Below are 23,761 nucleotides of genomic sequence, written 5' to 3' on the forward strand. Positions count from 1 at the left end.
GAAATGTCAGGTTTTAAATCGTGTAAGTCAAATCGAAAACAAACATTCTGGGCCCTATAATACACCCGGCGCAATGCGACACAAGGCGCAGCGCAAGTGTGTTTGCTAGTTTGCGTCCGGCGCCGTTCGCGTTTTCCCGTTCAGCGCCACGTCCTTAAATTAGTAAATGCATTTGCGCCAGTTAGTGCGCCCATGGGCGTGCTGGTCTAAAAAAGAGGTGTGTTCAGGTGCATTGCCGGCGCATTGCTATTTTAAGGAGCTGAAAATAGACTGCGCCATAGACCAACTCAAACCTGGTCTAAAGTCAATGGCGCAATATTTTTTTGTTAGAGCGCGTTGGTAGAAACTGCGCCTCTGGGCGCGTCCACAGTGCGCGTTGACTTTGTTTATTACACACAGGGATGCGCATCACACAAACATGCCTAATATTAAAAACAAAAGGATTACAGTGTAAAAGAATATTATTGTGTAGGCTACATAAATATAAAAATGTAATGATGAATAGTCATTGCGTGTATTAGAATTAGGCTACCTATTTTCAATTCAGCCTATTACTACTTATAATGATGGCTAATTAATTGAACAATCGTGCCAATACACACACACATATATATTAACTGACTCATCGCGTGTACGCCATGTAAATAGCAATACGCCATGGCGCGAGCGCATCTCTTAAAGGGAATGGGAGATGACACTCTGATTGGTTTATTGAACGTTACGCCCATTACTCATTAAGAGAATAGGGACAACCCATTTTAAAAATACGCCCCTGCGCACGGACCGTTTTTCCGTCGTTAAAATAGCAAAAGTGGATTTGGACACGCCCTGAGTGCACCTGCGCCGTGCGCTTTACACTTTGCGTTTAGATCGTTAAAATAGGGCCCCCAGTGTTTATGTAAGCTGTATGAAAAGAGAGCCATGTCAGATATCCGTGATTCAGCTCATTATCCGCTAATGCGGCCACGCCCACGGAGTCAGCGCTATTCAGACGCAAATTCTGAGTCAATACATGCATACATCGTCTCAATCGTGTATTTATTGTCTTGAAAAGTGTTTTGAATAGCCATAGTTAGCGATCTCTGGCCTCTATTAGTTCAGTTATTTCCTGGATTGCCTATTCTTCTTTAGCATTGGCATTTGTGGACTAGAAGTGCACAGAGCACCCTCCGGCTGCAAGTATGAATTGTAAACACAGTATCCAGCGTTCACAGTGACGACAATAAATAATGAATAAATACTCCTCTGTATAGAAAATTGACATAAACATGAGAATCCATCAATATTTCTCCAAATGTGCATGCTTTTAAGCTAAAAGCCTATATGAAATGCCATAGAGGTAACATAATTGTTCAGACACTTTGCATCACAGAAATTCATTATATTTTAAAGAATATAATAGAATACCATTATTTTAAATTGTAATAATATTTCACAGTATTGCTGTTTTTTCTGTATGTTTGATTTACACCATGATGAGATTTGAATCATGATCACAGAGGGTTTTTTCACAGCCTACCTGACTGAAAGAGCTCATTAATATTATGCAAGTCATTTCAGGTCATTATTATGTGATTCTTTTGTCTTCTCAGGTGAGAATCACCCATTATACATGAGGATTCACGCCTCCACGCATACTGTGTTTCTTGACCAAAGATGTTTTAGAAAATTTAAATCTCTCTATTGTTTTATATGAACAAGCAGGCAGCATAATTTTTACCTCATTTTGAAGCAAAAACTCTAGTCTACAACCTCAAATACCCAGAAGTCTTGTGAACAAAGATTTAATATATATATTTTGGCTTTATTTCAGTGACTTAAGTTTTTTGTTTTTTCAATAACCACACATAAACGTTATTCCTTCAAAAACACAAACTTGTACATACATGTTCCTCACATATTATTGTAGCCTAGTTTGTGCTGAATACAGTGTAATGACACTTTTTCCATTAATATGTTTATGAACAACTGAAAAAAGCACAAATGTCAGGGCATGTCAAAACTTCTCCAGGGTCCCAAAAATCCTCAGACCCCTGAGGGTTAAGCAAGTTGTATGGAAGTGGCTAAATTAAAATACACTTTTGTTCGAGTGAGCAGTAGGCAACCGACTAAAGGTATTAGCCAACTTATTACACCCTCTGACGAAGATCAGACTGGCGAGTTTATGTCCGTGAGTTTACCGCAAAATCCCGGGGCGAGTATCTCTGTGCGGCATCGGGTCCCTGATGAAAGAATAATTGAAATATGGGATACCCAGAATCATCAAATATCTAAATTAATGCATAACTAATGATTCATTTTTAATTGGAAACACAACCTAAGAGTAATAATCATTTGAAATTTGAGTCAGATTAAACAAGTGAAATTAAGTGAACATTCAGAGGTGCTGAAAAGGCATACACGCGTTAGCCTTTGCCCAGGCCGTCGGATTCCGTTTTTGGGCCGATGGGGGGTTCCTTACAAATGCTACTACTCAGTCATGTATTCGGCTACAGTAAAGCTTTCATCAGGATAAAACTAAAAGCTAACAAACTGCAGTGACAGCATATCTAAACACTTTGACACAAATACTAAATGAAATACCATTCATAAACGTCCTTCAAAAGCCGAGGTTGCAGCTCTTCATCTGGGTCTGATTCAGCTCAATTTGATACAGCAATATAGGCGCTTTTATTTACATTTCCACTGAAGCACTACCTACGAATGGTAAGGGGCGTGGCATTTCCAGACGCTTCAGAGAATTATGATACACTGGGCCAGCTACCAACCTGCTAACCAATCTGAGCACATTGCGTATTTCAGAGGAAGTGGCTTCATAGAAGCAGGAAGTCAAACGAGCTGTTCATATGACAGTGGAAACAGAGGTGTAGAATAAAGGTAAAATATATGAAAAATACAGTGTTTTCAAAAAAAGAAGCATTAAGACATGTTAAACTGTGCCCCAAAAACACAATCGAGCCTAGAAAAAAAAAAAAAAAAAAACACTGAACCACCCCTTTAAACAATTGGATATATATCCACAAAAATTGGTACCTGAGAAGTTTCAACACAGTGCCACCTAGTGTTCCACAGATAAAACAATATTTGCAAAAACGCTTATAACTTTTGAAAACATTGTCCAAATTGTATTGTTTGTCATTTAATTCCCTGGCTTGTGCCGATTCCGATGATGTGTCATTTGTCATTTTCCTTAAATGTACCTGTCCTCCATATTAAAGTAAACACATGTTCAATTTTGTCCAAAATCGGCTCAGATGATCTTTGGAATGAGCCGCACAGAAATGACTGAACAGATTTTTTGATGTTCGCTACCGTTCCCAAGATATTTATCTCTGAATGTGACCTTGCTTATGTTTTATTGTCTTATGTAGGTTAGCTTAGCATGCTAATTCCTTAACATGCTAACCAGTTGACATTCTTTCTAATATGGCTCTCCAGCTATCAGGTTATCCATAAGCTTCATTAGCATTAAGTTAGCTTAGCATGCTAATCTGGTTAACATGCTAAGTATGCTTTTTTGTATAATCTTTCTCACACTAAATGTTCTCTTCAACAGCCGATATGCTTCCTCAAGTAGCTCAATGTGTAAAGCTACCTTATACAAAGATAGTGGTTTTTAATCTAGGGTGGAGTGGTTTTATCATGTTCATCTAATTGCTGCTGTAGAAGAGGAAAGTCAACTGCGCCATCTCCTGGACACTTTTAGGCATTCAGGTTAACAAGCATCCAGGCCACCATAGTTATCATACACTGATCACGCGAAGGAACAGCCAATCAAACCACCGCATTGTAGGGTGACTGTTCAAATAGAACCGTTAGTTTCGTTTTTGCTCAGTCAGAAAGAGATGGTTCGTGTGTTATTTTTCTGCTGATTCCTGTCGAAGTTGTGTGCGTTAATGACCAAAAGTAAGTGTTTATGCACCTTGTATAGTGTTGTTAATTTTGATTAAGATTATTTGTCGAGTTGTTTATAAAAGTAGACGGATGCGCGGAAGACCCACGGTCTGCATTAGCGATCGTTTATGTAAACAAGCACTCTAAACCAAATATGTGTATGTATAAAGATAATAATTCAAGTCATTAATGCGATTGTGAGATATTTCCGCCTAATTTAAAGAGTAGTTAATTCAGAAGTGTGGTTAATTTGTCAAACTTATACTTAATGTATACATACTTTCATTTATATGCTGTTCAGTTTCGAAAGCTTATATGCTTAAGGATGCACATTATATATGTATATATATATATTGCATTACAGTACTGCTTACAGTTTACATTTAATGATGTTATCTGATAGTTTACACGTGATAATCTTATCCTGTTTGTTCCAAATCACTTAATTTATGTAATTTTATTTTTCCTTTCCTTTGTTTAGACCACACTTATACAACTATACACAACCATGCTCAAGATTGTATACCAATGTAACCTGTGAACTTGAAGAACATTAAAGTAACCTAACTGGACTTCCTGTCTCCGTGTCCTTACTGACACTCCATGGCGATGACCAAGTTAACCTAAGAACTAGCACACCTTTCCTACAGCTGCAGTCTTTTTGCTCTGTATTCAGCTACAGCCCCTTCAGTGGCTTGGTCCCGCGTCGGTATTGGTATCTGCTATCGGCCAAAATATGCTGACAAATATGGGCATATCAGGTATCAGCAAAAAATCTAATATCATGCATCCCTTTTGTTTAGTGATGAATGAAGAACAGAGGATTGATCTATTAATCACAGTCTGGAAAAATCCTTCACTAAGTCACAGTATATTTCACTCACCCGGTTGTGTGTGTATCACTGTTGTTTCTCACAGGAGGCTGTTTAATGTCACACAGAGACACTGAGGAATCAGGATAAAGCCTAAATCCAGCATAGAGGGGTTCAGTGAATGTGGTGTTGAATGTGTGTAAGTGTGTGAGTGTGTGTGTGTCAGAGACACTGTAGAAGGACAGAGTGCCGGCCGACACGTCCACATACACTCCCACTCTCTTAGAGGATGAACGGATGAAACGTAGCTCAGTTATGTTCTTATTGTGACAGACAGTTAGTCTGTTACCAAAGCAGTCCAGACTCCAGGATTTGTCATTAGATCCAAACATACAGTCAATCAATCCTTTCCTACTGATTCCTTTATAGGCCACTGCTATACGAGCATGTCCACTCCATTCAGCCTCCCAGTAACAGCGTTCAGTCAGACTCTCTCCACACAGAACCTGAGAAACATCATCAAATCTCTCTGGATGATCAGGATACGGCTGATGATCTTCCACATATGTGATCTTCTGGTTCTCCTCAGACAGAATGAGACGAGCGTATGCTGTGTTTGGATCCAGTGTGAGATCACAGGCATCTGAACACAAGAAGAGAGAAACATTTCACTAAATGAGACAAATCAGCATCAAATCACTAAATGATTGTGTGTGGAGACCTACATTTGTATACTCCTGCTGTAATTTTGAACTCTCCACAATGATCCACACTATAAAACACAAACATGATTCATGAATAATTTTCTAAAGGTCAGACAAAAAGGAACAAGAAACACACACACAAAGTTCAGACAAATATGATCGAACATTTAGTCTGATGTTGTTCCAAACCTGTATGACTTACTTTCCTTTGTGGAACATAATATATACAGGGTGAATTAATAGTGACAGAATGTGCATGTTATCAAGCACAACTGCTGATCTTTGTGTAATTTAGGATGATCATAGGACAGAACAGAAGCTCCTGATGCAGCATCTTTTGTGGTTGTTAAGTGACGGGTGTATCAAAAAGGCACAAGGACAAAGGCGAATACGAGAAGTAGTATTTAATTAATCAAGCAAACAAAGGAAACTTAAAATAATGTATGGGACACAGGTGAATCAAATGATTAAACAAACAGAATGAGGAAAAATAGGTCACAAAAAAACACAACATGACAGATCGTCCCCTGCCACCTGTGAGCAGAGGGAGCCAGATGATGACCCAGGCCACAGTCAGCAAGAGGGTGGAGCCATGGAGGAGACTTGGTGGAACGAGCCAGGGGTGCTTTCTCCTGCAACGCTGCCAGCCGTGGTGGAGAACCAGACTGAGCTGAAGAGACACAGAGCCTGGGTGGCACTGAAGGTCCGGAGGGCCAAGGTGGAGCTGACAGCCAATGAAATAGAGGCGGAGATGGGGATACGAAAGACCGCTGTGGAGCCAGTGCGACCAAGGATAATGGAGGAGCTGGAGGGAAGGCGGAGCCCGGTGGAGCCAGAAGGATTGGAAGGCAGAGGTGCAGCCAGCAGCCAAAAATACCGAGGTGGTACCACAGTAATGCCTGACCAAGGCGCAACCAGTGAGATGAGGAAGCCTGGTGGAGCGGGTGGGATGATGTGCCACAGTGGAGCTGAGGGCGCAATGAGCCAAGTCGAAACTGATGGATCAAAGGACCCAGGTGGAGTCTGGGTTTCTGTGGCTGGAGGAGAAGACAGGGGATCCTCACGCCAAGGCCAGCCTGGAGACTGGAAGCACCATGGGGAATCCGCAGTACTGCAAGGAGGAGACAAGGGGTAGACAGGAACCAGAGGAGTAGCAGATATAGAAATAGGCTGGTCAAATAGAGGAGGGGGGAGAGGGAGGCTGGGCGGGTATCTGCAGACATAAGAGGTGCTGGAGATAAGTGGGGCACAGAAGATACAGGGGTCACTGGAGATACTTTGAGCACAGGAGATACAGGGGTCACTGGAGATACAGGGGTCACTGGAGATACTTGAAGCATAGGAGATACAGGGGTCACTGGAGATACAGGGGTCGCTGGAGAAACTTGAAGCACAGGAGATACAGGGGTCGCTGGAGAAACTTGAAGCACAGGAGATACAGGGGTCGCTGGAGATACTTGGAGCACAGGAGATACAGGGGTCGCTGGAGATACTTGAAGCACAGGACATACAGTGGTTGCTGGAGATACTTGGAGCACAGGAGATACAGAGGTCACTAGAGATACTTGAAGCATAGGAGATACAGGGGTCACTGGAGATACTTGAAGCACAGGAGATACAGGGATTACTGGAGATACAGGGGTCACTGGAGATACTTGAAGCACAGGAGATACAGTGGTTACTGGAGATACAGGGGTCACTGGAGATACTTGAAGCACAGGAGATACAGGGGTTACTGGAGATACAGGGGTCACTGGAGATACTTGAAGCACAGGAGATACAGGGGTTACTGGAGATACAGGGGTCACTGGAGATACTTGAATCATAGGAGATACAGGGGTCGCTGGAGATACAGGGGTGAAAGACATAGGGGTGTCTGCATAAATAACCTCGGTAAACCAGTCTATTAAATCCTCTAAATAACCAAATTGTCTCCCAGTGTCCACATTGCACTCACACACAGTGGCGGGAGTGTGGGTGGGGCGTCCTTCCGGAGCCCTCAAGCTCCACTAAAACTCCCTCGGGGATGGGCATTGTTGCTGACTCGCGTACCTGGTCAGACATCATAATGGACTCTGGCTCCGGGGTGAAACACGGCTCAGCAGGGCTTGCTGGCACTTTCTCCGTGGCAGGCGCAGGCTCCGGAATCAGGCTTTAGCTCCATCTGGCTGGGCGTAAGCTGACTGGGAGCTGCGTTAGGTAGAGTGGTGCTGATAGGCTCTGCTGGGCCGATGGTGAATGCCGAGTTGTTGTTTAACAGCACCCAATCCACGCAAGCGGTGAAATCTTCACGAGGACTGCTCCCTGGGAGGCGTGCCCGGGACCGCTAGCTGAGGCTGGAGATGAAGAACACACAGAGCAAGCAGTCAGGATAGTGTGTGAGGCACGCCAACTCCAAAAATTCCATGGTGTGTAACTCCAGGGAGCGGTCCTTCTGCTCCAGGCATAATAGGGCAACCGCAGGGTCCATAGTGACGAAAAAATAAATATACTAAAGAAAACACCGCAATATAAACTGTGTTGGTGAGTTCTTCTGTTACGTGACGTGTGTATCAATAAGGCACAAGGACGAAGGCGAATACGAGGAGTAGTATTTAATGATAGGAACAGGCAGAAAACTCAAAATACACAGATAGTGATAGTGGGTTTGAATCTAGGGTGGAGTGGTTTTATGAAATTTTGTGTTTTGATACCTTTATTGCCTCTTAGATTAGAAATAAATGTTTTGTATTCATGCTGTGTTCATTCTCATTTTGGTTCATTCTGACATTTGATATTCAACAGTGGTTTTATCTGCCTGCATTGACACCATTGTTTAAGAGCTGCTATGCAGCCAAAATTATATACCAGTTATCACCATAAAGCTGCTTTGACACAATCTGCATTATAAAAAGTACTATATAAATAATGGTGACTTGTATGGGATCAGATTCCCGCCAATAGTATTGCAGTCAAGGATCAAAAAATGAATCAAAAATTTAAAAACACATGTAAAAATATATGGCACAAACTTAAAAAAATAATGCAAAATGATCGGAATGGCAAAGAATGTGGTCAAGGATCAAAATGTAATAAGCGTAAATCAAAAAATTAAAAGCATGTTTCAGAAAATAAGCATGAATCAAAATTTTAAACACATCAAAAATGATATTGCACAAATCTTAAACTTGTGTTTATGTGTTCTTAAAATATGTTTTCCTTGCTTTTATTACTCTTTTCTTTCTGCTCTCTTACATTTTCTGCTCATATTTTACTCTTTTGTGCTCTTGTGCTGTTTTTCTCTTTGCTCTTCTTTCTACGTTTTGCTTTTGCGTTTCCAAATGTTGCAGTTCGAGTTTCATGTAAATTAGGCTGGGCTTAAGTGCCACCATTGGTCCACTAGTTCTAGATTGACAGCTCCTCCTCTAGCAAATCAATCAAAGAGAGGGAGATGAAATCCCTTCAATGCGACTCATGGCTGCTGATGCTCACGCTCACACAGGAGAAGATAACCATCACAGCTGGCAATTTCCGAGCTGGGGTAAACTGCCTGAGCAAATCGCGCTACACACTGCCATTCCATACCTGCACATTTAGCACTTACTAGCATGAAGAACAGCCTGGCACAAAACGGGCATAAATATCAATTTAAGATTCAAACTCTTGATACAAAACATAGCCTACCTTTTGTGAGTTCCTGTTTTTAATGTTGATAACATTATACGAGCAAGAATGCAAATCCAAATATCTACACAACAGTTCAACAAGTAATATTAAGTGTTATTCTTCACAGTATTGTCAGTATTTGCACTATTTTCCAATGAAAACAACAGCAGGATTACAACACGAGAACGAATCTGCAACTTTGAACGAATTGTTTGTGAAAGTCATGATTCAATGATTCATTCATAAATACAGCCACTTGCTTCTTTGAATGAATGACTTGATGATGACTCACACATTAAGACAGTGACTTACCATCGATCTACTGCCGGTTTTAGTATTTAACATAATCACTTTTCACGTTTTTAGCATTACATATTACTCTTTTGAACATTTTTTTTTAATTAAAAACATTATTAATGTTGTAATGTATTCATGAAGATTAAACACTGCACTAGAAAGGCAATTTAGGGGGCAAATATTGTCCCTTAATGGAAAATTTACAATCTAAGTGGAAGAGAGGGGGTACGCAGAAGGATGTAATGTCTCAGGGGGTACTCCACTCTGAAAAGTTTGGAACTGGTTTAGATCATTGTATATTGCTCGGAATTGTAAACTGTGCATATTTTGTCATGTATTGTTTTCCTGTGAACAGATTTATAGATTTTGTCTTCCTTGTACAGTATGTCATTGACATGGGTGTTGGTTTATGAATTTGATCACATTTTAACACTGAGATTATAAAATTATAAAGTTAAGCAATAGCCTTCACATCAGTGTTTTCCCCAATATTAGAACAATTGAAAATATTTATTGAGCTGTTGTATAAATCAATATAGCTGTATGTTAATTTTGAGTGTGTTTTTGCACTATTTTGATGAAAGGAGTATCAAACAAAGTCACAGCAGAACAGCTTCGCTAGTCTCTGAGCAACACAGCAGTGTTTCATTAATGAATTCCAGATGATGTTGTCTATCCCTGATCTATAAATTTGTTTTTATTTATTTTTATTTAAAACATTAATCTTATAGTATTGTGCAATTATGTAGTTGTAAATAAACACAATAAATGTGTGAATAAATCACTGCATATCAAATTCACCTGGTTTCTGTATCTTCTCTGTAACACTATCGTAGTCAATGCAGAGACGATAGATTCAGTCTTAGAATTAATTTACCCATGATCGTTTAACAACAATTAAGAAGTATATTAGCTACAGTAGCCTTAGCATATTAGCACCATGAGCCAAGAAGCCTAATATTTTAACACCAAATACCATTATGAACATAAAGATTAACAATTATAAGTAGACAATAAAAAGAGTATCTCAAAAAGAGGAATTATTTGTCTATAGTTCAGATAACTTTACAGATTTAAAGTCTTTATAAAGTTTCAGATTAAACTGTTATCTTCTCTTGTATGAGTGTGAGCATCAGTAGCCATGAGTCGCATTGAAGTGATTTCATCTCCCTCTCTTCGATTGATTTGCAAGAGGAGGAGCTGTCAATCTAGAACTAGTTGACCAATGGTGGCACTTAAGCCCGGCCTAATTTACATGATACTCAAACTGCAACATTTGGAAACGCAAGAGCAAAACGTAGAAAGAAGAGCAAAGACAAAAACAGCACAAGCGCACAAAAGAGTAAAATATGAGCAGAAAATGTAAGAGAGCAGAAAGAAAAAAGTAATAAAAGCAAGGAAAACATCTTTTAAGAACACATAAACACAAGTTTAAGATTTGTGCAATATCATTTTTAATGTGTTTAAAATTGATTCATGCTTGTTATTTTCTGAAATATGCTTTTAATTTTTCAATTTACGCTTATTACAATTTGATCCGTGACCACATTCTTTGCCATTCCGATCATTTTGCATTATTTTTTTAAGTTTGTGCTATATATTTTTACATGTGTTTTTACATTTTTGATTCATGCTTATTATTTTTTGATCCGTGACCGCAATACTATTGGCAGGAATCTGATCCCATAGACTTGACCTATACTTCTGAACCAGCTGTTTGTCATGTTCATCTAATTGCAGCAGTTTTTCTCTTTTTGCTCTGTATTCAGCTACAGCCCCTTCAGTGGCCCCGCATCAGTATTGGCATCTGCTATCGGCCAAAAGATGCTGACAAATATGGGCATATCAGGTATCAGCAAAAAATCTAATATCATGCATCCCTTGTGTTTAATGATGAATGAAGAACAGAAGATTGAACTATTAATCACAGTCTGGAAAAATCCTTCACTAAGACACAGTATATTTCACTCACCCGATTCTGTGTGTATCACTGTTGTTTCTCACAGGAGGTTGTTTAATGTCACACAGAGCCATGGAGGAGTTATGATAAACAGCAAACCCAGCATAGAGGGGTTCAGTAAATGTGGGGTTTAGTGTGAGTAAATGTGTGAGTGTGTGTGTGTCAGAGACGCTGTAGAAGGACAGAGTCCTGGCCGACACGTCCACATACACTCCTACTCTCTTAGAGGATGAACAGGCAAAATGTATCGTAGTGCTGTTCTTATTGTGACAGACAGTTAATCTGTCATCAGAGCAGTCCAGACTCCAGGATTTGTCATTAGATCCAAACATACAGTCACTCAATCCTTTCCTGCTGATTCCTTTATAGGCCACTGCTATACGAGCACGTCCACTCCATTCAGCCTCCCAGTAACAGCGTTCAGTCAGACTCTCTTGACACAGAACCTGAGAAACTTCATCAAATCTCTCTGGATGATCAGGATACGGCTGATGATCTTTCACATATGTGATCTTCCTGTTCTCCTCAGACAGAATGAGACGAGTATATGCTGTGTTTGGATCCAGTGTGAGATCACAGGCATCTGAACACAAGAAGAGAGAAACATTTCACTAAATGAGACAAATCAACATCAAATCACTAAATGATTGTGTGTAGACCTACATTTGTGTAGTTCTTCTGTATTTCTGATCTCTCCACAATGATTCACACTATAAAACACAAACATGATTCATGAATAATTTTCTAAAGGTCAGACAAAAAGGAACAAGAAACACACACACAAACTGTTCTGTGACACAAACTTAGTTCAGACAAATATGATCGATCATTTAGTCTGATGTTGTTCCAAACCTGTATGACTTACTTTCTTCTTGGAACATAATATATACAGGGTGAATTAATGGTGACAGAATGTGCATGTTATCAAGCACAACTGCTGATCTTTGTGTAATGTGCGATGATCACAGGACAGAAGCTCCTGATGCAGCATCTTTTGGGGCAAAGAGGAGAAGAACAAAAGTCCAAGGGGGAGTGGAGGGTGGGAGGAGCCAGAGGACAGCCAGGAGCAGAGGGAGACGAATGATGACCCAGGCCACAGTCACAGTCAGCAAGATGTTCCTTGGCGGCGGCGCAGGAGGGAGGAGCCATGGAGGAGACTTGGTGAAACGAGTCAGGGGTGCTTTCTCCTGCGATGCTGCCAGCCGTGGTGGAGAACCAGATGGAGCCGAAGAGACACAGAGCCTGGGTGACACTGAAGGTCCAGAGGGCCAAGGTGGAGCTGACAGCTCATGGATATGGGGATACGGAAGACCGCTGTGGAGCCAGTGCGACCGAGGATTACGGAGGAGCTGGAGAGAAGGCAGAGCCCGGTGGAGCCGGAAGGATTAGAAGGCAGAGATGTAGCCAGCAGCCAGAAATCCCGAGGTGGAACCAGGGTGATGCTTTCCCTCCAGCTCCTCCGTAATCCTCGGTCGCACTGGCTGCACAGCAGTCTCAGGCTCCACTAAAACTCCCTTGGGGATGGGCGTTGTTGTTGTCACGCACCTGATCAGACATCATAACAGGCTCTGGCTCGGGGGTGAAACACGGCTCAGCAGGGCTCGCAGGCACTGTCTCCGTGGCAGGCGCACTCTCTGTGTCTGCGGTGGAATCAGGCTTTAGCTCCGTCTGGCTGGGCGTAAGCTGACTGGGAGCTGGGTTAGGTGGAGCGGTGCTGATAGGCTCTGTCAAGTCAAGTCACCTTTATTTATATAGCACTTTTTACAATGCAGATTGGTTCAAAGCAGCTTTACATTGATAACTGGCACATATTTTTGGCTGCACAGCAGCTGTTAAACAATAGTGTCAATGCAGGCAGATCAAAGCATTGTTGAATGTCAAATGTCAAGTCAAATGTCAAGTGTCCCCAACTAAGCAAGCCAAAGGCGACAGCGGCAAGGAACCCAAACTCCAACAGGTGACATCAGGTGGCAAAGTGGCAAATAGTTGTTAAAATGGAGAGAAAAATACCTTGGGAGAAACCAGGCTTAGTCGGGGGGCCAGTTCTCCTCTGGCGAACAGTGCTTTGTTAAGATTCAGATTACTATCTATAAGTCTGATAGGATTGCAACATTCAAGGTATTTATTTCAGTTCCATCCAGTTGAGGATCGTATTCATCACGCCGGTATGGACGGTTTGTTGAGGAACTGTGGCACTGGCTGTCGTGTTGATGATGTCTTCACAATGGATGATCAAGTTGACTCGATCTCTGCTGATACTTCAGGGCTGCGTTGTGGTCGTGTCAGGGCGCCGGTCCTCGATCTCACCTAGATATGGCCCGGATCCAGTTGACTACGGAAAACCTCGTAATAAAAAGAAAGACTAATATTAGCGTAGATGCCATTCTTCTTCTGATGTAACAAGTACATCTGGTGTTATAGGAAGTGTTCCCGGTTCCGGCTGACCTAATTTATGCAGCCTAATAATCCTTTAACGGATTTGAAAATATAAATTGATAATGTGTTACGTGTATGCCAGGTTAAAGAGATGCGTTTTTAGTCTAGATTTAAACTGACAGAGTGTGTCTGCTTCCCGAACAATGCTAGGAAGATTGTTCCAGAGTTTAGGTGCCAAATAGGAGAAGGATCTACCGCCTGCAGTTGATTTTGATATTCTAGGTATTATCAGCTGGCCTGAATTCTGAGATTGCAATAGACATGAAGGACTATAATGCATTAAGAGCTCGCTTAGGTACTGGGGACCTAAACCATTTAGTGCTTTGTAAGTAATTAGCAAGATTTTAAAATCTATACGATGTTTAACAGGAAGCCAATGCAGTGTTGACAGAACTGGGCTAATATGGTCATACTTCCTAGTTCTAGTAAGAACTCTAGCTGCTGCATTTTGTACGAGCTGTAGTTTATTTATCAAGCGGGAGGAACAACCACCCAGTAGAGCGTTACAGTAATCTAGCCTCGAGGTCATGAACGCATGAACTAACTGTTCTGCATTCTTCATTGAGAGCATATGTCGTAGTTTAGATATATTTTTAAGATGGAAGAATGCAGTTTTACAGATGCTAGTAACATGGCCTTCAATCGAAAGATCGGTCAGGATAGTGTGTGAGGCACACCAACTCCAAAAAGTCCATGGTGTGTAACTCCAGGGAGCAGTCCTTCTGCTCCAGGCATAATAGGGAAACCGCAGGGTCCATGGTGACGAACAAAATAATTAAACTAAAGAAAATGGCTCAATATAAACTGTGTTGGTGCATTCTTCTGTTACGTGACATGTGAGTCAATAAGGCACAAGGACGAAGGCGAACAGGAGGAGTAGTATTTAATGATAGGAACAAACAAACGCATGCTAAGTAATGCTTTTTTATATATTCTTTCTCACACTAAAAGTTCTCTTCAACAGCCTGTTGAATGTGCAGTTTTTTCTCTTTCTGCTCCGTAATAAGCTACAGCCCCTTCAGTGGCCCCGCATCAGTATTGGCATCTGCTATCGGCCAAAATATGCTGACTATCAGTATGGGCATATCAGGTATCAGCAAAAAATCTAATATCATGCATTCTAGTGTTTAGTGATGAATGAAGAACAGAGGATTGAACTATTAATCACAGTCTGGAAAAATCCTTCACTAAGACACAGTATATTTCACTCACCCGGTTGTGTGTGTATCACTGATGTTTCTCACAGGAGGTTGTTTAATGTCACACAGAGACATGGAGGAGTTATGATAAACTGCAAATCCAGCATAGAGGGGTTCAATGAATGTGGGGTTTAGTGTGAGTAGGTGTGTGAGTGTGTGTGTGTCAGAGACGCTGTAGAAGGACAGAGTCCTGGCTGACACGTCCACATACACTCCTACTCTCTTAGAGGATGAACGGACAAAATGTATCGTAGTGCTGTTCTTATTGTGACAGACAGTGAATCTGTCATCAAAACAGTCCAGACTCCAGGATTTGTCATTGTATCCAAATATACAGTCTTCAATCAATCCTTTCCTACTGATTCCTTTATAGGCCACTGCTATACGAGCACGTCCACTCCATTCAGCCTCCCAGTAACAGCGTTCAGTCAGACTCTCTCCACACAGAACCTGAGAAACATCATCAAATCTCTCTGGATGATCAGGATACGGCTGATGATCTTCCACATATGTGATCTTCCTGTTCTCCTCAGACAGAATGAGACGAGTGTATGCTGTGTTTGGATCCAGTGTGAGATCACAGGCATCTGAACAAAAGAAGAGAGAAACATTTCACTAAATGAGACAAATCAGCGTCAAATCACTAAATGATTGTGTGTAGACCTACATTTGTGTAGTTCTGCTGTAATTCTGAACTCTCCACAATGATCCCCACTATAAAACACAAACATAATTCATGAATCATTTTCTAAAGGTCAGACAAAAAGGAACAAGAAACACACACACAAACTGTTCTGTGACACAAACTTAGTTCAGATGTGAACAAATATGATCGATCATTTAGTCAGATGTTGTTCCAAACCTGTATGACTTACTTTCTTCTGTGGAACATAATATATTCAGGGTGAATTAATAGTGACAGAATGTGCATGTTATCAAGCACAACTGCTGATCTTTGTGTAATTTAGGATGATCACAGGAGAGAAGCTCCTGATGCAGCATCTTTTGTGGTTGTTACGTGACATGTGTATCAAAAAGGCACAAGGATAAAGGCGAATACGAGGAGTAGTATTTAATTATAGGAAGAAAATTCAAAATACACATTTAACATAAACAAGAACAGACAAGGAATGAAGAACACAAGGTATATATATATATATATATATATATATATATATATATATATATATATATATATCAGGAACAACTAAAGTCCACAGCAAAACAAAAAAAGTCCAAGGGGGAGTGGAGGGTGGGAGGAGCCAGGGGACTGCCAGGAGCAGAGGGAGCCAGATGATGACCCATGCCACAGTCAGCAAGATGTTCCTTGGCGGTGGCACAGGAGGGAGAAGTCATGGAGGAGACTTGGTGGAATGAGCCAGGGGTGCTTTCTCCTGCGACGCTGCCAGCCGTGGTGGAGAACCAGACGGAGCCGAAGAGACACGGAGCCTGGGTGGCACTGAAGGTCCGGAGGGCCAAGGTGGAGCTGACAGCTCATGAGATAGAGGCGGAGATGGGGATATGAAAGATCGCTGTGGAGCCAGTGCGACCAAGGATAATGGAGGAGCTGGAGGGAAGGCGGAGCCCGGTGGAGCCAGAAGGATTGGAAGGCAGAAGTGCAGCCAGAAATCACGAGGTGGTACCAGGGTAATGCCTGACCAAGACACAGCCGGTGAGACGAGGAAGCCTGGTAGAGCGGGTGGGATGACGTGCCACAGTGGAACTGAGAGCGCAATGAGCCAAGGCGAAACTGACGGATCAAAGGACCCAGTTGAAGTCTGGGTTTCTGTGGCTGGAGAAGAACACAGGAGATCCTCGCGCCAAAGCCAGCCTGGAGACTGGAAGCCCCATGAGGATTCCGCAGTACTGCGAGGAGGAACCAGAGGAGTAGCAGCTATAGAAACAGGCTGGTCAAATAGAGGAGGGGGGAAAGGGAGGCTGGGTGGGGAATCTGCAGACATAAGAGGTGCTGGAGATATGTGGGGTACAGGAGATACAGAGGTCACTGGAGATACTCGAAGCACAGGAGATACAGGGGTCACTGGAAATACTTGAAGCACAGGAGATACAGTGGTCGCTGGAGATACAGGGGTCACTGGAGATACTTGAAGCACAGGAGATACAGGGGTCACTGGAAATGCTTGAAGCACAGGAGATACACGGGTCGCTGGAGATACTTGAAGCACAGGAGATACAGTGGTCGCTGGAGATACAGGGGTCACTAGAGATACTTGAAGCACAGGAGATAACAGTGGTCACTGGAGATACAGGGGTCACTAGAGATACTTGAAGCACAGGAGATAACAGTGGTCACTGGAGATACTTGAAGCATAGGAGATACAGTGGTCGCTGGAGATACTTGAAGCATAGGAGATACAGTGGTCGCTGGAGATACTTGAAGCATAGGAGATACAGTGGTCGCTGGAGATACAGGGGTCACTAGAGATACTTGAAGCACAGGAGATAACAGTGGTCACTGAAGATACTTGAAGCATAGGAGATACAGTGGTCGCTGGAGATACTTGAAGCATAGGAGATACAGTGGTCACTGGATATACTTGGAGCACAGGAGATACAGTGGTTGCTGGAGATACTTGGAGCTCAGGAGATACAGAGGTTACTAGAGATACTTGAAGCACAGGAGATACAGTGGGCGCTGAAGATACAGGGGTGAAAGACATGTCTGCAGAAATATCCTTGGTAAACCAGTCTATTAAATCCTCAAAATAGCCAAATTGTCTCCCAGTGTCCATATTGCACTCACACGCAGTGGCGGGAGTGTGGGCGGGGCTTCCTTCTGAGCCCTCAAGCTCCACTAAAACTCCCTCGGGGATGGGCGTTGTTGCCGACTTGCGCACCTGGTCAGACATCATAATGCGCTCAGCAGGGCTCGCTGGCACTTTCTCCGTGGCAGGGACACAGGTAAATCAAATAACTAATCAAACAGAATGGGGAAAATTAGGTCACAGAAAACATGACACATGTGACAGTGGTATTGTTTCTATCAGTCAAGTCAAGTCACCTTTATTTATATAGCGCTTTTTACAATGCAGATTGTGTCAAAGCAGCTTTACAGTGATAACTGGTATATAATTTTGCCTGGAGAGCAGCTCTTAAAGAAAATGCCTCAATCCAATCCAGATATAACTTCCACAAACATCTACGTCACAATGTGAAATATTAGCAAAAGGCACAAGCAAAAAAAGAAGATGAGGTTTCAGTATAGTGAATTAATTGTAGTGTTATCACCATGTCATGGAGATTGTTTGGATAAGAAAGCAAAACCTCTTTGTTTAGCCTTGCAAAAATTGACAATTTAAGGAATCAGTGTTTAAGATTAATTTATAACACTCTTTCTGAGAAGTACAACTAAATGGTTTAGCTCCCCAGTACCTGAGCGAGCTCTTAAAGCATTATAGTCCTTCATGTCTATTGCGATCTCAGAATTCAGGCCAGCTGATAATACCTAGAATATCAAAATCAACCGCAGGTGGTAAATCCTTCTCCTATTTGGCACCTAAACTCTGGAACAATCTTCGTAGCATTGTTCGGGAAGCAGACACACTCTGTTAGTTTAAATCTAGACTAAAAACACATCTGTTTAAAGGTCCCATGACATGCTACTTTTTGGATGCTTTTATATAGGCCTAAGTGGTCCCTAGTACTGTATCTGAAGTTTCTTTCCTGAAATTCAGCCTTGGTGCAGAATTGCAGCCACTACAAGCCAGTCCAACAATGAGCTTTCCTCACGACGCGCTATTTCTGGGTCTGTAGCTTTAAATGCTAATGAGGAGAGAGGCAGGGCAAGGTGAAGGGTGGGTGTGGCCTTAACCAGTTTACCATGCGCTAATGTTGACAGTGGATGTACCGCAATGGCTCGTAGACACGCAGTTGTTCAAGCTTTTCAGTTTGACCAAAAAATCTGATCCGGATGGAGAAGCACCGGATTGAAGAAGTTGCAACTCAGCGGTTACAGCAGGACGTCTCCAATTGGTTAGTTTAAAACATTGTGTCTGGATTCGGTACTTTAGTTTGTTTATGTATGCTGTTACAGTTATTATCATGTAGCTAATGCTAGCCTATGTTGTCGGCTTTTCATGTTGCTCTGATTTGCTATCGTATATATATTTTATATATAATTATCAGCTATAGACACTAACCAGTGCCACTAAATTAGTCAGACCTCTGCCATTATTACAAATACCTTTTCGGATAGGTGCCGTTGTGGAAAATGTGCTACCATGCCAACATCATTTATGTGTTTACACATAATATCTTAACCCTGTAAAACACAAATGTAGAAAAAAATTAGAATTTTTTTTTTGACCTCTCAGATATTGTTTTAGGAGGCCTCTGATGTAGAAATGAAAGATTTTTCATATTTTTTACTTTTTAGTAAGTTTTTAGGGAAATGTTGTAATATTGCAATGCTGGGCCTAGTTAGGAGCAGAATTTCTGTATTTGTACTCACTTTGTCTGAACAGATATACAGAGCATTTAAGCATTCATTTGCATGGTTGATTACTTACTTTGCCCCAAAACAGTATATATCATGAGTAATAATCACACAACAATCATATTTTTATGAATAAGCATTTATTAATAAAAATATTGAAAAAAAATTGTATTTACAAAACTTTTTCTTCTATCACTTTCAATGCGGTTTGAATGAAGTCTGTGTTTTGCATTTTTTAGTCCCTAAGACAGTCCCTAAGTTCTTTTCATCTGAGAAGCACAGGCGAACATTGCACTTGCTACAGTGTATTTGTGTATCCATTATTGCAGTGTCTGCAGCGTCCTCTCTTCTTTACTGGGAAATGTGCAGTCATGTCGTTGCATACATCCAGTGGGGGGTATTCCAATGACATCTTGGCATTCTGAAATGGAAAAAGTAAAAAAAAAAAAAATAAGTGAATAATACAAAGGTCTTATATTGTAGATAAACTGAAAGAATAGACAGGGTGTTAGACCATGTGTCGAGGGTAGAGATCTAAGTATATTATCCATCAAAGTATTATAATTTCAATGCATATCCTAATCAAAATTCCACTACTACATTCAAACAATACTGTCTGTCTGGCCTATTATGCTCTCTACTTATCATACTAAAGGAACACATGCATCCCCCCAGAGCACTTACAGGTTCATGTTCAAGACCATTCACACCTGTCTCTGAACAATGCAACAGGTATCCCCCCCCAAAATCATTCAGAGCTCCTAATGCTATAAACTGCTACTAAGGCAATACTCATAAAAAAATATCTCAGGATCATTTAGAAGTTAAAAAACACTTATGGTATAAAATTATGGTAAAAGCTAAACTAAGTACTAAGTAACTAAGTAATTTCAAATCTCAGTTTAAATTTCTATTCATGACCATGTGAGAAGTGCAGTGTCCTTATGTAATGTGTAGGAGCACAGGCTATTTTGACTACCACTCTGACCCAACGTTGTAGAATTACAACACCGACTTAATCTCTAAATCAAATTTAATTAATGTTTTCCAAAATAACTAAATATATCTGTGTTCTAGACATTGTAGTAAACACAAAAGAAATGTGTAATGAATTTTACTTACTTGAATCTTGACAAATCCAGTCATGTAAAAAAAAGGAGATGAGCTTGACGCGAAATCTGCAGGTACTTCTTATATCCAATAGCATTGTGAGGACAAACAATAGAACCCATTAACTATGTAAATGTGGTCTTGAGAGAAAAAAAAAAATTTGCAGGCCTTTTTTTTTTTAATTGTTGAAAGTGATGTTGTAATTCTGCAACAATGCGCTTTAAAGGGTTAAAGGTTTTTACAGTCTTTCTTATTACAATTACATCGGCTCTGCAATCTGGAAATGTGGATATCGCGTGCGCCAACAGCAGAACGGTTATCCAAACAACAAAGAAATGTACAACACTCGCGTTACAGTGTGTGCATTCACACACACACACACACACACACACACACACACACTTGATGCTGTCTACCTTTACATTAGCGACAGTAACTGGGCTGTATTGGCCCACGTTGAGGAAACTGTCGTCGGTGAAATTGTATTGGCGCATTACCAGAGAAAATAAAATTAACCCACTGTTTCTTCATAGGCTCGGATGAAGGAACTAAAAAATACTAAGGTGTTCATTTGTACATCCAAACACTGAGCAACTGCCATGATTCGCTCGTTTACCAGCCATGATGTGTCTCTCGAGGAAAAAAAAAATATCGTGCTCGAATCTCACTGTAGTAGCTCATTTTCTCATGGGCGGGCAAAGCAGAGAAAGGGGAGGTAACCTTTCCCCTGATGCAGAGGTGTAAAGTACTTGAGTAATTTTACTTGATTACTGTACTTAAGTATTATTTTTGGGGATTTTTACTTTACTTGAGTACATTTAAAAATCAATACTTTTACTTTTACTTGATTACATTTTTTGAGAAAAAAAGAGTACTTTTTACTCCTTACAATTTTATTTACAGTCAAAAAGTACTTATCTTTTGGAGATCACTTCATTCAATTTTCTTTTGCTATTACCAAACCAATTGAATTGCGTTGATGACCAGTTTAATTTAAAGGTTATTTATTCAATGAGATTCATTTTCACATTCCATGAAATTGGTCAGACATGTTCATTGGTCCTTTGGAAGTGATGTCATGTCACATCAATTACCACAATGCACAGCACCTTGACCTCAAAGAATATACACTAACAAGAAGCGACACTCAACAGAATGTTCCATTGCAACACCTGCGCCAGCAGCGGCCTTGCATTTCCGCCATTTTGGGGTGAAGGCGACTTGGCAGTCCACTAGTTTCTATGGCAATATCAGCTGCTTTGTAACAAAAAAAAAAAAACTTTTTTCACAAAACCTTTTTGCTCTCAGTCAGTTTGGGTTAAAACTCTTTAAAAGATCTAGTATTAGTATTAGACTTATAAACACTGAATTAATACCGACATATGAAATTAAATTATGACATGCATCAGAAAAATTGTGAATGTTGGACAATAAATATATGAATATAACAGCTTGATTTTGCAGTGTTGTCTAATGTTCATTGAAGCAAAAGTGTCCAAAAGTGGGAATTATGCAATAACGGACACAGCAATGCATCATGTATTATAAGATCATTATGTTTGTAGCGTGATCCATTAAAACGTACAATATAACTTATTTTAATTCAGACCTAGATATTATTACTATTACTCCATTAGGTCTGAAATATACTGATTGCTGTAAATATGATGATCTTAAATGTATTAATTATTAATTTACTATTAATAAATGTGTAAAGTTTCATAAAATGGAAACACTCAATAAAGTAGGCTAACTACGTTACCTCAGATGGATGAATGGTTGGATTCCACAACTGGTAAAATAAAACATATATAAGACAATACAACATTTACTGTAGGATCATACAATTTACTGGTGACTTAATTTAAAAAAAACTGTTCTATTGCACTTCTGATTTGGCAGTGAAATTCACCGATTTTGGGTGCGTAAGATGTGAAGGATTCAATGCTCCAGTTAGTATTTTCACCCCATAATAGAGTGCCCCAGGGATGACGCGTTTTTGTAGGCAAAACCCAGAAGCGAGTTAGCATTTTAGGACTTCCGGTTCCATCGCCCTAAAGTCTATGGGCTTTTTGAATGGGTTTTTGCTAAATCGCCTGAAATAAGGTCTGTGGTTAACAAAGCCTCTAAATACTTTCACGTTTTGATCTATGACATAAAACACACCAGTTATAACCCACTTGTGATTTTTTTAAAACTTTTACTGTGTCTTAAAATCGGCGGTTGCTAACAAGTTGCTAAAAGAGATTACTTCCTTTAGACGTCATCATTAAAAACGGGACATTTGGACAGCATTTCTCATGAAAAAGTGGATAAGTATTCATAAACAGCGCAGATCATAATCAGAGAGCATGTTTGTAAATAAAGTTGTTTTTTAAATGCAGTTTGAGGACGCTTGGTGGTGACGACGTTGATCCGCGACCATGGTGTGCTGTAGTCCGTTTATAGCCTACTGTTAGCCTTTTATATCTGACCACTTTATTTAGGCTTCAAAATCTATAAATGTTGTGTTAACTTGATAGACTAAACTTGAAGATTATCTTGATTGACAAAACGTGTAAGTGTCATAACCCTTTGTTAAACACAGAGCTTATTTTCTGCGATTTTCCAAAAGTCTATGGGAAAAATGCATAGGCTTTCAGTCGAGGGAACCCGTGCGCCGCTAACTTCCGGGTTGGCCTACAAAAACGCGTCATCCCTGGGGCACTCTATGGCGGCCACGCTACCGGAGCGCCATCTAGTGACTGTTGCCTAAAAAGTATCAGAGTGTCGCCTCTTGGGACAACACATGAAGCCAGCAAAGAGTTGGATGGATATCTGGCCTGTGTTTCAGACACCAGTGTTTCAGGCACTGCAGGATTGATTTTTAGGCCCAAAAGAGCTAGGCTTGACACTCACAATTTTGAAAATCAGCTTCTGCTTAAGTTAAATCCGAGGTTTTGCAGCTTTGAGTAGCATGTTGCATACTGGCATTAGGTAGTAGTCTTATGGTTTGATAATTAAATACAATTAAACACAAACAGTTCTAAAGGAGTATAAAACTTTGTATGTGGTTCATTCACTTCATGTTTTTAGAGATTAAAAGCTTAAACAAGAATCTCTAGTTTTCATTCTTGCTGTTCCTTTTACTTTTTTAATACTCAAGTACAATTTTAATGTAGTACTTTTTTACTTTTACTCAAGTATGATTCTGGCCAGATACTTTTACTTTTAATTGAGTAAAATTTTCACTCAGTACTTGTACTTTC

At 40.6% G+C, this 23,761-nt stretch overlaps 1 protein-coding gene across 7 annotated transcripts in view; it reads right to left on the reverse strand.

Moving 5' to 3' along the window:
• The window catches only part of LOC137032008 (uncharacterized), a 49,171-nt gene that overhangs the window by 17,722 nt on the left and 7,688 nt on the right, over window positions 1–23,761 (reverse strand). For 5 of the 7 annotated variants that reach the window (XM_067403452.1, XM_067403453.1, XM_067403456.1 and 2 more), the window contains 7 exons: window positions 22,276–22,305; window positions 15,615–15,661; window positions 14,961–15,534; window positions 11,976–12,022; window positions 11,325–11,895; window positions 5,432–5,478; window positions 4,779–5,349 (listed from right to left, as the gene is read on the reverse strand). In XM_067403452.1, the coding sequence (XP_067259553.1) occupies window positions 4,779–5,349; window positions 5,432–5,478; window positions 11,325–11,895; window positions 11,976–12,022; window positions 14,961–15,534; window positions 15,615–15,661; window positions 22,276–22,305 (1,887 nt within the window). The remainder of the gene's footprint in view (window positions 1–4,778; window positions 5,350–5,431; window positions 5,479–11,324; window positions 11,896–11,975; window positions 12,023–14,960; window positions 15,535–15,614; window positions 15,662–22,275; window positions 22,306–23,761) is intronic. The other 2 variants (XM_067403454.1, XM_067403457.1) reach the window with 1 other exon arrangement.

The sequence above is a fragment of the Chanodichthys erythropterus genome, chromosome 12, assembly GCF_024489055.1.
Source record: "Chanodichthys erythropterus isolate Z2021 chromosome 12, ASM2448905v1, whole genome shotgun sequence".
Taxonomy (NCBI): domain Eukaryota; kingdom Metazoa; phylum Chordata; class Actinopteri; order Cypriniformes; family Xenocyprididae; genus Chanodichthys; species Chanodichthys erythropterus.